The sequence below is a fragment of the Vidua macroura genome, chromosome 10 (assembly GCF_024509145.1).
Source record: "Vidua macroura isolate BioBank_ID:100142 chromosome 10, ASM2450914v1, whole genome shotgun sequence".
Lineage (NCBI taxonomy): Eukaryota > Metazoa > Chordata > Aves > Passeriformes > Viduidae > Vidua > Vidua macroura.
The window spans coordinates 7,376,982-7,392,241 of record NC_071580.1 but is presented as its reverse complement, the minus strand read 5'-3'; the positions used below and the strand labels follow the sequence as shown (position 1 = coordinate 7,392,241).

The 15,260-nt window shown below is 41.9% G+C and overlaps 1 protein-coding gene across 4 annotated transcripts in view; it reads right to left on the bottom strand.

Annotated features, from left to right (window-relative positions):
• Positions 1 to 14,678, bottom strand: part of FXR1 (FMR1 autosomal homolog 1) — a 34,126-nt gene extending 19,448 nt beyond the window's left edge. The window contains exons 1-3 of one of the 4 annotated variants that reach the window (XM_053986959.1): positions 14,531 to 14,678; positions 5,018 to 5,070; positions 884 to 977 (exon numbers count right to left, since the gene is read on the bottom strand). In XM_053986959.1, the coding sequence (XP_053842934.1) occupies positions 884 to 977; positions 5,018 to 5,070; positions 14,531 to 14,581 (198 nt within the window). In that variant the 5' untranslated portion in view covers positions 14,582 to 14,678. Of the gene's footprint in view, positions 1 to 883; positions 978 to 4,152; positions 4,267 to 5,017; positions 5,071 to 14,530 lie in introns of those variants that run through there. The other 3 variants (XM_053986958.1, XM_053986960.1, XM_053986961.1) reach the window with 3 other exon arrangements.
• Positions 14,679 to 15,260: the final 582 nt, after the last annotated feature.

Genomic DNA, 15,260 nt, shown 5'->3' with positions numbered 1-15,260 from the left:
TTTTGTCCTTGGCTTACTTGATAAACCAAGAACTACTGAAATGAACCAATCACATGACTACATACTCCATATTAAAAAACACTACCAAGGTAATGCATGACCAGATTTAGAACAGAGGACTTCTGAAACCCAGTTTTCTCATCCTTAGGTTTCATTTGCTCCTCATACACTTCCAGTTGGCTGAAGAAATTTGCATGCAGACTGAATGAGTTTTACAGTAGTGAGGAAGTAGAAAATAACCCTTTACATCTAACAAAGGCAATGTATTTCAAATAAAGGAATAGAAAAACCCAGCATCTATGCTACACTTTTTCTTAGATTAGTTGCCCAAAAGTATGACGGTATCCTCAAGAAAGGAAACTCATTATTTTGATTTTAAGGACAAGTACAGAAAAACCCTCAGAAGTAAATTGAACCACTCATGATACTACAATGAGCAGGGAACAGAACATGGATATTTTGACTTCTAGATTTAATACATCACTCCTATTAACACCCTCTCTGTAGAATACCATAATTCACACAGACTGTACCAGACATTTCATCTGGGTTAAAACTCTTGCTATCAGACGAGCTTTATTACATCTTCATATCAATGATTTCTAACACTTTACATTCCAGGTCAAAAAAGAAAACTGCCTACATTTTTTGTCAGAATTAAAACCTTCTCAGCTGTTTTAAGTTTTAGATTTTGAAAAAAATTTCCACTGGCAGTTTTGTTGGAAAACTGAAATGTCACAGCTCCACTGAAATTCTAATAAACCCAGGTGTAGAGACATGCTTCATTTTAAACCTTCACCTTGGTAATGCCCTTACACCCCTCACCACTGCCTGGAATGGACAAGCAGTTCCAGACCAAAACAGTTAATCAGCATTCACTCACCTCCACCTCATCTCCTTCACCAATTTCTTTCTTGATATCAGGGGGTGGTGGTAACCTGACTTCATTGAAGGGCACCTGGCGCTCTGGTTGCCAACTGCAAATTGAAGACGCATTACACATTAATTCTCAGATTTTCCTATTGTTTCCTTTAGAATTCTGTTTCATTAAAATTCCTTCTTTCCATATAATGAGGTCTGTTTTCTTATTGCTAGAAAGCAAACCTTGTAAGTAGAGGAACAATATAATCACGGCAAGACAAAAGTAGTAACTGGGAAGATATTTAACAACAAAATTTTTAAATTAACTGAAATATTTAACTAATGGCTTTCATAAAGCCCCAGTGAAAGATATTGTATGATGTAGTTAACATTCCTACTGCTTAAGTCATAGAGCCCTTATATAGATTTAAGCTCAGCTTTGCAGTCCACTATGGGATTCATCCATTTCTCCACCTCATATTTAACATTTTAACTGCTTGCCACCAAAGTTTTATGTATCTCAGGAAAATGTGACTCCAATCTTCAACAAAACTTTCCACCTACAAACCTTCTGATGTTCCTCAGTAACAGATTCAGATCAAAACGTATCTTTGTATCTGCTTATCAATACCAACTATTTCTAGGCATACAAAATAAAGGTTTACTTCCATATACAGCAAGACTATTTGTTTTACTATAGCTGGCTGTACAGAAGTATTTTATTTGTAGAAATGTATGTTTCCAGTGCATTTTATGAAGACTACTGGAGCAATTAAATCCACTGTGTTCTGAAATTCCTTCTCCTTCTACTCTGTGAATGTCACAGAATGCCATCAGCTGTTCCTCACTCTTAGTCAGAAATCTGACTAAAGACTCTATAAAGGCTGAAATAAAACCAGGGGAAAGAAAAAACCCGTATTAACTTAGAATATCTGAGGGACTTTTAATGGTATCTGCTAAAGCATTGCAACGTCCATCCTTTCTGCCCATCTGATTCACATTACACACCTAGAGAATCAGAACCAACCAACTTGTAACAGTAAGGATTACTGCAAGTCACTTGCTTTGCTGACTTTTAATAATCTGCACACAGAGCAGCCTGTGTTAGTAGAACAAGGCTGAGCGTAAGAAGCAAAGGGCACTTCTGCAACTTCCCAGAAGAGAAGATGGATACATTTACATGTTTGCTCTGAAACCACAGCTTACACTCAAGTACCACACCTAATAAAGATGTTACATATCATATAGTTTTAATCTAGACATTATAATAAACTTTTTATTTTAATTATAGTTTGAAAAACAAAAATGCATGAAGATTATTACTGAGGTGCTAGAACACATCCAGAGAAGGACAAGGAAGATGGTGAAGAGTCTGGGGCATAGATCTGATGAGGAGCAGCTGAGGGAGCTGGGGAGGGGGGCTCGGCCTGGAGAAAAGGAGACTCAGAGGGACCTGAGAAAAAACGGTGTCAAGCTGTGCCAAGGAGGTTTAAACTGATAGCAGGAAAAAATCCTTCACTAAACGGGTGGGCAGACATTAGCATGGGCTGCCCAGGGAGGTGGTGGAATCTCCATTCCCAGAGGTGTTCCAGGGACACGTGGATGTGGCGCTTCCGTAGTGGTGAACACCGTGGTGCAGGGCTAACAGCTGGACTTGATCTCGGGATCAAGTGTGAGCCTTTCCAGCCTTGAGAATTCTAGGACATGGATAGCTTTTGTTTAGATTGGAAGATATTTCAGCCACAAAATGTTAACTAAATCACATTCTATTTCTGAGAAATGGTGAAAGGGGTTGGCAAAAAAATTCAGTTGCACTTAAATTGTCCTTGTTGCAAATATAACACTTACTAATCTGAGGGTTTGGGTTTTTCCTTCCCCTCCCTGCCAGTGGAGGAAGCACACAGTGGAAAAGTGCACAGAAGGCTCAGCTCTCAGAGTACGAGTCCAAGTTTTGGTAGCAAAACTTTCTAAGTCCAGAATTGGAGCACCTCATTGGTGAAATGCAAACCAAGGTGTTTTAAGAAATTACTTGTGATGGGATACAAACTATCTACTAAGATAATCTGACAGAACTGATACCTAAGCTACAGGGCACAAATCACAAAAAAAAGAGGTCCTTGCTTCTTACAGCACAGAAGCATCTCCTTCAATACAGCTGTTTCAAACTCCAATGAGCCTCTATGAAACTGTAGATCCATCAAACTCAAGATCCAGTTTTCCATCTAACAGTAATAAAAGTTCCCAAGTCCTGAAGCTTCTGCATTCGTTCCTTGCCTCCTCACCCTCAGAAAATGTCTTTTAAAAGAATTAAGGCTACCTGCCCAGAGTCTGAGTGTTGCTATGACCACAAAATCATCATTAGCAGTCCGTGCTGGTACACTTAACTTTGGGAACCTTACAATAGCTGTAGATAAAGATTGTCTAACAATAGCAGAAAATGCAAAGTGACAGTTTACATTGCCTATTGTGGGGTAGATGTGTGTATTTGTTAGTGATTATCACTATCACAACACTGATGCTCTCAGCACAGGACACTCTTGCCAATTTCGGTTCCACTAAAGCCCTTATGAATTTAACTCTGTAAAAAGCATATGAATTGATCAGATTTACGTCACAGAATAATTTAACTGTGCACACATTTCCTGATCAGATCTATTTTTAGTCAACAGAACACTCTACATATGCTGCAGCCCATCCTTTTTGAAACATGGCTGCTGCTGCCAGACTTTCTGTAGAACACATGGATGATATGGATACTAAACACTAGAAATGCGTTTGCCAACAATTCAGCTCCTGCTGTGAGCCCTGGCACTTCCTTTAGCTTACTTAGTTTCTGACATCAAAGTATATATTTTAAATGCAAAGAGAAGTAATTACTTTTCTTTAGAAAGTAATATAGATGTTGAAGATGAAACTCATGATTTGTCACATCTTCTTAGACCATGGATAGAATGAAGGATTTAATTTTTTTTTTGTTGTTTGTTGGGTTTTGGGGTGAGGATATGAAAACCTAGGAGACAGTAACAGGTTCCATAGCCACCTCAGTGTTACTATAAATTATGGTTGCCACCTCATCTTCTAACTGTCTTCATAAATGAAGGACTAGAAAGTATAGGTTAGAAAGAAACAAACACTGGGTTTTGCAGGGTAAACCCCAGGATTACTTATGTCCCCCCCAAGGATTTCTTTTTACACATGTGTATATATGTACACACATACACACCTGGGATTATGTCAACAGGATTATAAATACTGTTTATAAAGACACACTTGCACACTCCCTAGCATTACCTTTATTACCCAGCAGTCTTTCTTCAAGAAAGGCTCAAAGACTAATCTACAGGTTAGAGCTGGCAAAGGTTATAACAATTTTCACATCAAAAGATGACACATTTTATAGGATCTCCACCTAGTAACTGGAAGAGAAACAGGAAAGAGGATGTAGCTCACAGAGTATTTGGAATTAGCACTGAAATCTCCCAGGTAATCCAGTGTTATCAGTCAGAACACTGAACAACAGGTACTCATTGTACTTTACCAACCCATGGATTATCCTTGGCTTGCCACTACAAGTTGCCAGCAGCACTGTTGTGTTTAGATACTAAATTAAATGGACCTCATGGATAATTATTTTTCAAGATTTGCTAACAGATCTGCACACTTTTCCACTCAAAAACAATAGGTCTTTTGACTGGATATATATGTATATTTATCTTCTTAATAGTTAAAAGAAAAAAATCACCATCAGGATATTTTTACTTTTCTCTGGTTGAGAATACTGATCAGCATTCCAGACAGCAGACACAGAATTGCTCATTTGAGTACTTTGGTATTTCCATCTTTTCCTGCTTTCATGTAAGAGTATCAAGCCTGTGCCACTGATTCCTATGTTAATTAAATTTGGCTGTCACACCTATGGGCATCACTAAAGATACCAAAGAATGTACAGGACTGTGTAACTGATGAACTGAATTCTGATACAGATTCAAGAAGGCAGTTCATGGAAGCTGAACAGATTAGTGAGCCTGTACTTATAGAACTATATCTAATGAAATCTGCTTCCTCTTAAAGGCAAAACAAAACAAAAAAACAGCAAAAACACAAAACTGAAATAACCTAATATTCAAATAATTTTTTTAAAAAATAAAATACTTACTTGTTTTCAAATGCAACTGTGAGGGAGTCCTCATGAACATCTTTGATAAATCCCTAAAACAAAAACATTTTTGTTACAAGAATGCATGTGAAATTAAAAAGGCAGCAATTTCAATACAGCCTGAACCTGAGCTAAGACTACAACTAACACTGAGGTTCCAATCTCAGAAAGCTCCAAAACACACTCCCACTCTTTGCACGAGGTTGCTGGTATTCTTAGCTGGCTATTCCAAGACGTGCAGAGCGCAGGGACTGCTCAAATCTGACCACAGCTCATTTACAACTGAACTCACTATCAAGAGTTTCTTAATCTATCCACAGGTGTGCACTGGTGTTTTACAGGAACAGAGAGAGATCCAGGCAGGGACAGTTATTCCAATAGGTGAAGCACTATGTGCTTCACTGGTGTTCCTCCCAGCACAAACTGAATCCTAAACAACTGTCCCCCCAACAGTCTGGCAGCCAGTTTGAATCACATTTGGCAGTAGAGGCTGCCACACAGCCAGTTATGGTATCATCTTTCAGGTACTAAACTGGGGACTGGATGAGGCCAAATGCCTGTAGGACTTCCCAGGAAAACAAAGAGAATACAATATTTCATGGATTTTTTGTGCTTACATTTAGGGGGCATTCATTATACCAAAAACTTAAAGACAAAGATCAATCTCACAGAGTTATACCCAAGTATCTATGCAGAAATTAAGCTGCTACATTTCTTGATTAAGGAGGGTAGGCATGCTGAAAAAAATTTGAAGACAAAAAAAAGAACACTATTCCTGCTTTTGCTCCAGCCTGGTACTTGTCCAAACAGAGGTGGTCAAGGAGAACCCTGCAGTTTTAAAGGAGTAAGAAAGCTGCACAGCTATGTTCAGAGAAAGAAGTTCCAGGAAATCTGCTGAATGGATTATATCCATTTAAGAAACTGACAACTGAGGAGGACGAAGAACATAGCAGCTGTGCAAGCACCACTGAGGTATTATGTGTCAGCTCAGGGAAAGATAAATTTTGACACAGTCGATCTCTCTGTGTAATGAGGGACAGTAAAGGAGCCCACACTGACAGCTGGCTGCAAAGGGCCTATAAAAGCCAATCTCCTTTTACCTGAGCTCATACTCAGCCAATGCTCTGAAAGAATTTGCTCAAAACCTGCTTCTCTGCTCCCTGAGCTTCCCTCAAACCCATCTGTCAGCAACACAAAAGACTGGTTCTAGCAAAAAGCACACTGGTAGCCCTCAACAAAGCAGGTCACCAGAAATTATCTTGTTGAACCAGCTAGTGTGGTTCTAATAAAATAAACCCTCTCAAAGGCCATCCTGTCACTGCAAGGGAAGGCAGGCAAATCTCCTTCTTTGAAAGGTGAGCAAGTGAAACAGTTAAGAGTAAAATACAACCAGAACCAGGGACTTTCAGTTTCAAGAAACTGGATGGGAGTATAAAGTTGTCTGTTTAAAGATGCAAAGAGCATAAAAAAATTTTACTGCCTAAAGCATGTATAAACCAGCAGCAGAGATAAAGCAGAACTTCTACCAAATTTATGCTACCAGCAGTTCCCTCCAAATGTACCCCAGCACAGGGACAAATGAACATGGCATACAGTGCAGGAAATAGCAGCTTCTCTACTACAATTTATTCAAATTCTACACAGGGACAAAACACTGAAGTCACAGCACTTAGAACCAACTTCATGCAGTCCAGCGTTCTGCTACATGACAACTTATCAACAGACAGGAGTATTTACAGGGAGAGATTAACTCCCTACTGGAGACAGACATTTATCTGCATTCCAAGAGTCTGTGATTCAATACTAGTCTCCGCCTCATTATGCTACTTTATTTCATAGCTGAACCTGGTCTTCTATTCCTGTTGTGTTCTCACAGCATTCAATGTGTTTCTAAGGTAAGCCTACAGTAGCTAAAAATTTATTCTGCAGAAATGAATTCAGTTCTTTCCTTTGCTGAAAAGCACAACTTCAGAATCAAGAGAGATTCCAATTCAGGTATCATAAAACATCTGATTAACATTCAGAACTTAATGCTCTGTAGAGTTAAGAAAGTCATGAATCCACTGACTATAGATTTCATTAAAAAGACAAAAGAAGTGCATAAAAGGAATCCAACTGCACTGACTTTTGAGTATTTATGACAATTAGCCCATTACCAGGTGAAGTGTGGGTTTCTGTGTAAGGTACAGACAGGTTTAATAGTCATAATCAATTTTCAAGCTAAGGTTCACTGAAGAATGCCAAAGCCGAAGTGGAACAGTAATACAGAGATACAGCTCTCAGCAGACCAACAGCTGACACTGCACAAACATCAGCTGCAAAGGGACAATTTTTAATAAAATCCAAAGTACAAATTCCAACAAAGAGCCTGTACATTTTACAACACCATGTGGGTTTCAGGAACTCCTTCACAGAAGGAAGTCTTTCAGTTCAAAGTGTGCACACTGCTCTTCCCTCCCACAGGAGAATGCAATGCAGACTCGCTGCTGGCAGACACGTAGGCAGCAACTGCCTTGGAACTACCTGCACAGCTTCTTCACTTGGTATTCCCAAACTTGCACTCCCTAGTATAAATCAAGCATAATATCTATCAAGTATGCACTTCAGGTCACAAACGCACATATGTAAAATATCAAATAAAATTACATAACTATTAAATAATTTTATTGTTGTAACGCCTGAAAAAATTCTGATTAGAGTCTAACTATATACATTTACTTCTGACTATTATCAATTTCTCAACAGCTGTGGGGATGAGACCACATTTACAGCAACTGAAGTACAGCAGTCTATGAGCTATTATGGACTGTATGGTCCATTTGTAATAAAACTAGAAATAATGAGAATAAAATAATAATAATGAGAACAAAAATAATGGCTTTAGAATAGTTTTCTAAGAAATTATTTCCTTACTGTCAAGAAGGATGTCAAAAGTACCATTAGAACATTTTCTAGAAGCAAAACTTCCTGAGTACGACTTTCGTACAGCATTCAACCCTGCCTATACACATTATCAGCTGTCACTTACAACTTCCAGATAAAACCAGAAAGAGATTTCATGCATGTCAGGATGAGATTTAGTGTAGTTTTTAAAGAAGTCTTCACAGAGCCTATGATAATTAAATTTTTCAAAAAAGGTTTTACAACAAAACCTGTGCCATTAGGGTATTTTGGTATTTCACAATACAAAAAGGACTTTATAGTAAATCCTACAAATTCACAAGGATTTTTCCAGAAGAGGCATAATGAACATAAACCAGAAAACTAAATAACCTGGTTTTCAATTAGGGAGTTTTGAAAGAGTTCTTTTATTTGTTAGGTAACCTATATAAATAGATTTGCACTAGTCATGCCTGATACTGTGTCAAAAACATTCTTTACTAAATTAAGTAATGATCCATCACCTTAACTTTTGCTCTAATGAACAATGTACTCGGCTACTGAAATTTAACTTAGCAGTGTTGCCTAACACAGATAATGCCAGTTCCTAAGTTTGAAGAGTTCTACGTTCCTAACATATCATTCATTCCATGTACCTCGGACAGAGCTAACAGGAGACCACCAAACACATCATCAAGAAATACAGTGGCATCAAAAAGAGTGAGGAATTGCAGTATCAGCAAGTGAGCTTACAGATAACCTTTATGTGTGTTTTATACTACACACAAATCTGCAGAGGGCAAGAGGGGAAGAAAAATTGACATGACTTCATCTTGCCAGACCTCTGCTTCAGCCTGTGCAGATATGGGTGTCAGTCACTCGGGCTGTGCTGCGAGCTGGATCCCTGGCAGTCCATGTATGCCCTGGCTGAGCAGCCCTGCTCAGGAGCAGCAGCACACTGTACTGTACTACAGGCTATTAATGTCCTGCTGCCTCCAGGCCCCTGGGCTCAGACCTGTCTCTGCCACTCACTCGGCAGGAGCTGAGCTCCCAACACCAGCACCTGCACAGGGACGGGATGGGAGACCCAGGGGATGTAACCTGGGGCTGGACAGGGTGTGCAGGGTGAACAAGGGGGCAGGAAACTCTCAACCAATCACCTGCACCAAAACCACTGCAGCTGAGACTTCCTCATTTCATAACAGACACCCACACACACTCTTTCCCTTTTACCTGGGCTTTGCCCATGGATTTAGGATTAGGATCTGCTGATAACATAAACGGATCAAGACTTACTGAAGTGCCCTTACAGTGAACTGTATGTCTGTGTGTGTATATATGCACACAAAACTTTTTTTTTTTTTTTAATCCAATTCCAGGTAAAGTCACAAAATCTGTAAAACAGGTAGACACAATTCAAGTTCCCTCCATATCCTACCTTCTGTAAGTTTATCTGACCCCCAAGGAGGATGATCCAATGTAAAAATGAGGTGCTGTTAGTTTAGCTGCAAACTTTCTTTCCACGGACACCCACCATGTTGGCCTTTGAGCCACACATACCTGCACTCTAAAACTGTATTAATATCACCTTACCCACTGTTGAGCCAATTTCTAACAGCAAACACTTGGGCATCTGGTACCACGGACTGTTTCTGAACCAGTGACATAAAGGTCAAGCAGCCTATATCCAATTACCAAGCCTTTCACTCCTTTTCAGATGCAAGAACCCTTGGTATTTCTAACTAACACTGAAACACAAGTGTTTGGTGTAACAAACACATGAAATAATCATGGTTAAAGGATGTATCTAATGCTGAGACCCCAAAGGAAAAAAACAGAAAATAAAGCAAACAAAAGAAACTTGTAAATACACAAACTGCTTGACAAGAAAGACTGAACTTGGTATTAGTTTCAATATAAGTGATTAGCTGCACCTGTTTATACAAGGAACTGATAGAAGCAAGTGGCTGTGGCTTACTGAAAAACAGAAACACTACAAGCAGGTATCAGGAAAGAAAAATATCCTGAACTATCACATCAGTTTTAGCAAGCACAGTTTAATTTATGACATTATTACTTATTTCCATCCACAATCACAATTACATGTAAATTCAAGGGTTGTTCTGACAGTTGTGCAAGAGCCTCAGCACTGAATTTGTCTCAATGACTCATTTCTTACACTGGGTTCTTCATATGCATCCTCCAAAGGGCAAAACTTCTGGAAGACACCCTCCACTGACCATGTTCCTCAAATATCAATAACCACTCCCTCTGGCATCTCCCTTCCATCAGCCTAAAAGGCTCAAGCAAACAACTCACCAACAGCAACAACTACAGCTACTTCCTGCAAGACTGCACAACTTTCAACTGATCAGGAACAACTTTAAAATGTCTAAAATTCCCCACCCATATAGATGTAAGGCTAGATGTAATAAAAATGCTGACAACTGTAACACAGTAAAGATCTTTAAAGAAAAAAAAACAAAGGTCATTCCAGTTACAGTTTCCTGGTGTAGTAATTGGGTATGAACAGCGTGTAAGCTACACTCCTAATGACAATTTCCTACTTTAATACCATCAAGCTAAAAACCACTCAGAGCAACTCAAGTTGTTTGCAAAGCCACTAATTAAAAATGGTAAGAAAAATTTTAACAATAATTGTATTTTCATTGATGCATAAATCTTCACTCCCACAGAGCTGCTCATCAAGCTTTGGCTCTACATGTGGAGAAATGGTGTGTACTTGTCATTCATCATTTTTTCCCCTTAGTAATATTTTGGCTTGTGTCTGCCTTGAGGCCAATGCCAACTCCTGCTACCAGCATTTTGCTTAGTCCTGTTAGCAGAACAACTGCACCTCTTGAAAGAGGAACAGGCCAACAAGGAAATACTTCAGAACTTGTAAATTAAGGGTTGAGCTCCATTTTAATTCATAGGGCTTCTTCCCCTTGCATAAACAGCTTCTACTGTAGAACTTAAAGAACACAAGGGCCTGCAGCACACCAGAGCCCATCTTCCAGCACAGCTAAATTCCTGCAAGGAAGAACACCATGGATCTTCCAGAGCTTTCAAATGCCACTGAAAGGCTCAGTCAGAAGAATTGATCTGATGCTCCATTTATGCACTTGGTCTTACTGTAAGGTCCAACCTATTTCAGGGATGCTGACATGGGAAATCATGAATAATGTGCATTGGCAGGGCTCTTAATCTGCATACAAGTGAACACATACAAGTGAGCTGATGGAGATACTGAGTAAAACTGAAGTTTTTGTCTTGTTCTTCCAAGACCCTCCACAACTGGCAGGTCCAGAAGAAATGGCACAAATGGGAATATGGGAATTTCTGTATGAATGTCAGGAAACTGTTTTTTCTGACATTCCAGGCAGAGTTCCTCTCTGACTGTGAGAGTGACTAAGCAGAAGCACAGGTTGTTTGGGAGGCTGTAGAGTTTCCATCCTCAGAGATACTCAAAAGCCATCTGGACATGGGCAACTGGCTCTAGGTGGCCCCACCTGAGCAGAGGTGTGGACCAGGTGAACTCCCACGCTGTCTGCCAGCCTCAGCCATTGATTCTGTCAATTACTTCATCATCTTAATGACAGTCAACCATCATCCTGAAAACACTGCAAGCAGGCCAAGACAAGGCTGGGAGCATACAGCTTTCACTCTCTTCAACACATTCAGAAACCAAAGAAGTCCAGGTATTTTGACCATTCCATACATAAAAAAAAGTCTATTCTAATGTCCCAAAGACAAAAGCTTTCCTGCCATCTAGTTCTCACCTAGAAAGTATTAACTTTTCCACTCTCAGGAATCCCTCATAGCACATTTAATATACACAAACCCATAACCAGTAGTCTTCAGCAACCCTGTCTGTTCTCCCCTGTTCCACAGCACAAGCCCCCCCATTTTTCAGAAGCCCACAACCATTTCAAGCCCTATCAGCGCCATCTGATCTCCAAAGACAATGGGTGCTCAAAATTATGATATATGCAAAGTCTTCCAAGCTGCAGGAAGTGGCTAAACACTGGCTCTGCTGTGTAATGGTTGAGAACCTGGCATAAAATATACAGCAAATGCTGTCCTGTTCTCCAGATTATATTACTTTTTTAAAGAAAATGTAAAAAAAAAAAGAAACCACAAATTATTTTGGTGATTTAGATATACAAGTTTAAAATTAGATAATAATATGCACTTATCATTTTTTTCAATTACCTTGGGATTTACCATAACTGCCCACAGGTACATGAAAACTCAAAATACTTTTTATGATGCATGAATTTTAATAAAGAATATTAATTTTCCATACTAATTTATTGTAACTATATAGTGTATACATATCATGTATGGTCTTCCTGCACTTAGGAAGAATTCCCTGTTAAAACTGAAGAGCAATTATTAGTGGAACTAAAGAAATTTTATAATAAAGAGTACCATTTACCATGGTCATACCTCAATAAGTACTGAAAACTTGCTCCAACAGATTTAACCACTACATTTGTTCTACTGCAGCTAAGCTGCAGATCATAGTAACAACTTCTTAAAAGAAAATCTCTCATGATATTGTTTACATAATTATTTTGGTTTTTCTCTCTGTTGACATAGCAGCATCTTTCTGATCTCATTTATCTGGGGTTATACTGTGCTAATTAATCCAAATTCAGGCTGTTCTAAAGGCAAACCTCAAATCTCATCCCATCTTACAAATTCTGCTTTTTCTCTTCTGAAAACTTTTGCCACCTTCCATGGAGTGTCACACAGCTTAGAAAAGGTGAGCCTCTTGTCATTATCTTGCAATGATCAGTGCTACTGATGCCCAAAATAGGACACTTCCTAAAAGAGACTGACACACTGCTTTGCTTTAGGTCACTTTAAACAGCAAGTGACCTAGGAGTGTTACCTAGTTCCAAAAGAAATGCAAAACCTCTGCCTTCCTCAAAAGTAAGACTCACAAAATGGAGTCACTGACACACACACTTCACTGCATTTAGCTCACAAGAATAATCTTTTAAAATTGTATTTGTTTGAATGTTTTTGTTCAGGTCCGGGTCTTTATGGGGGTTGTTTTTTCCCCCCCTCCACATTAACAGTGGATTACTCTGAGTTGGGGTTTTGATCACTGTGCATCCAATCATTCTAACCTGCCTTCATCCACCATCTTCATCACTGGACTTAATCCCAACTTCACTGATCTCAAAGCCATTATGCCATTTTTAATTAAAACTTCTGCTTTTTTAAGTCACTGTTCACAGGGCTAAAATACATGATGGTGCTAATCCAAGGCTGATAATTCTCTCTGGTTTAGGAGGAGATGCCATCCTTGCAGATTTTAAATCGGGCTTATTGTAGCATATTCTGCGCACACAGATCCCTTCAGTCCAAAAATTCAGCACACCTCATATTCCCATGTGTCTGACATTCCTTTTAAGCAGAAGAGCAAATGATTCATCATTTGGAAAGTTGTCCAAGATCACAAGGTATAAAGTGGAAAGCTAAGAAAAGTGTTTTCAAATTCTGGGCTTTTTAATGCTCAGGGGAAAAAAAAAAATCAATTCTATTTAGGAGCATCCTGTTCTGGACACAAATGATTCTGATGTGAGTTTCTGTGGGATATTTCAGGTTCAACAAAAAAAAAAAATCCACTGTATAAAATTTATTATCAACTCCTTTTGGTAAAAAATTCAGAGGGTTCCCTACTAGGGATGCAGTTTATGCCACTGCATTCCTTCCTCATAAGGGTATCTCCCATCTGTCTTGGCCAGCTGAAAGAACTAACTCCTGAAGTCAGCTGGTTACAATCCCTTACACCCAACTGCCTCTGCATACTGTACAGTCACCACATGATTCCCAAGCCAAATCCACAGCTGCACACAGGAAATTCTGAAGGGGGGAGGGGGAATCGAAAGGGCCAGCCCCACACCAAGTGCAGTACTGCCCGTGCAATGCCACTCCGTGCATGTGGTAAGGCACAATAGCTAAAGAGAGTCCCGAGATTAAATCCTCCCAGAACACAGCCACACTGCGTGCTCACAATACTGGCTGGAATCAGCCCTTCTGGAGAGGAAGACAGGAGCCTACTGCCATAAAAAGAGCTGGGATTCTTAAACATCTGAAGCCAGGCTTAGGGGAAAATGACTGACAGGCAACAGCTGAGAGCATTCTGCATTGATCCTGTACCATCCTGACATTCCAGGGAGGGTGATGGTGAAGGAAGATTTCTGAAGGCATAAATAAACTCGAAAGCCTTAAAAAAATTATTTAAAATCCTTTAAAATCATTATTATCGCCCCGGTTCACCCCATCCCACCCAAAAGCCCTTGCATCTTCCAACACCAATCCCTCCACACGCCCACCCGCCCTTCCCGAAACGAAGGCTCAGGGAATCCCCGCGCCGCGCATCTGCTCCCCCCGGCCCCGCCAGCCCTCTGCCTTCCCCACACACGAACCTCCCCTGCGCGCAGCCCTCACCAGCCTCGTCACCGCCGCCCCCCCGCCGCCGCCGCCCCGCTCCATCCCCGCGCCCCCGGCCCCGCACCCCCCGCACCTTCCCCGCTCACCGTCCCCTCCCCCGCGGCCCTTCGGCCCCGGCCCCGCCGGGCGCGGAGCCGCCCGCGCCGCCCCCGCCGCCGGTACCTTGTAGAAGGCCCCGTTGGAGCCGCGCACTTCCACCGTCAGCTCCTCCATGTTGGGGCCGCAAAGGACGCCGGGACGAGCTTCTAGAAACTGTCACCGCGGGGGGAGCGCGCGGCGCCCGCCCCCTCCGCCCCCCGCCCGCCGGGCCGCGCCTCCGGCCCCTCCTGCTGCTCCGGGAGGGCCGGCACCGCCGGAGCGGAGCGGAGCGGGGCGGGGCGGGCGCTGCGGGGAGGGCTCCCCGCCGCCGGCCGAGCGGGGCGGTCCCTGCGGGAAAGGCTCCCGGGAAGGACTCCCCGCCGTTATCTCCCCGCCCGCCGGCGCGGGGCTGAGGGGGGAGCGCGGGGCGCGGGTGCGGCCGCGTGAGGGGGGCGGCGGGCGCTGCGTGCGGAGACAATGCGGTGCGGGCCCGATGCGGGGCGGGCCGCGCTTTGCAATGAACGCCGCTCAAAAGGCCGCGCCCGAGGGGGCACCTTCGGCTCCTGAGCCGCCGCCCGGGGCGGTTAAGATGGTGCTCGACGTGCAGCGCCCGCCTCGGCTTTGTCCCTCACGGAGCGCCGGCCCCAGGGCGGCCGCCCTGCCCCGCCCTGCTCGCACCCCGCCCGGGCTGCCCTGCCTGCCTTCCCCGTGTGCTGCTGCCGACAGAAACAATAAAAAATAAAAGCTGCCTATGATGTGTCGGCCCTCACCACACACTGGGGAGCGAATTGTGCTGTGAGCTAGATGCTCGCAT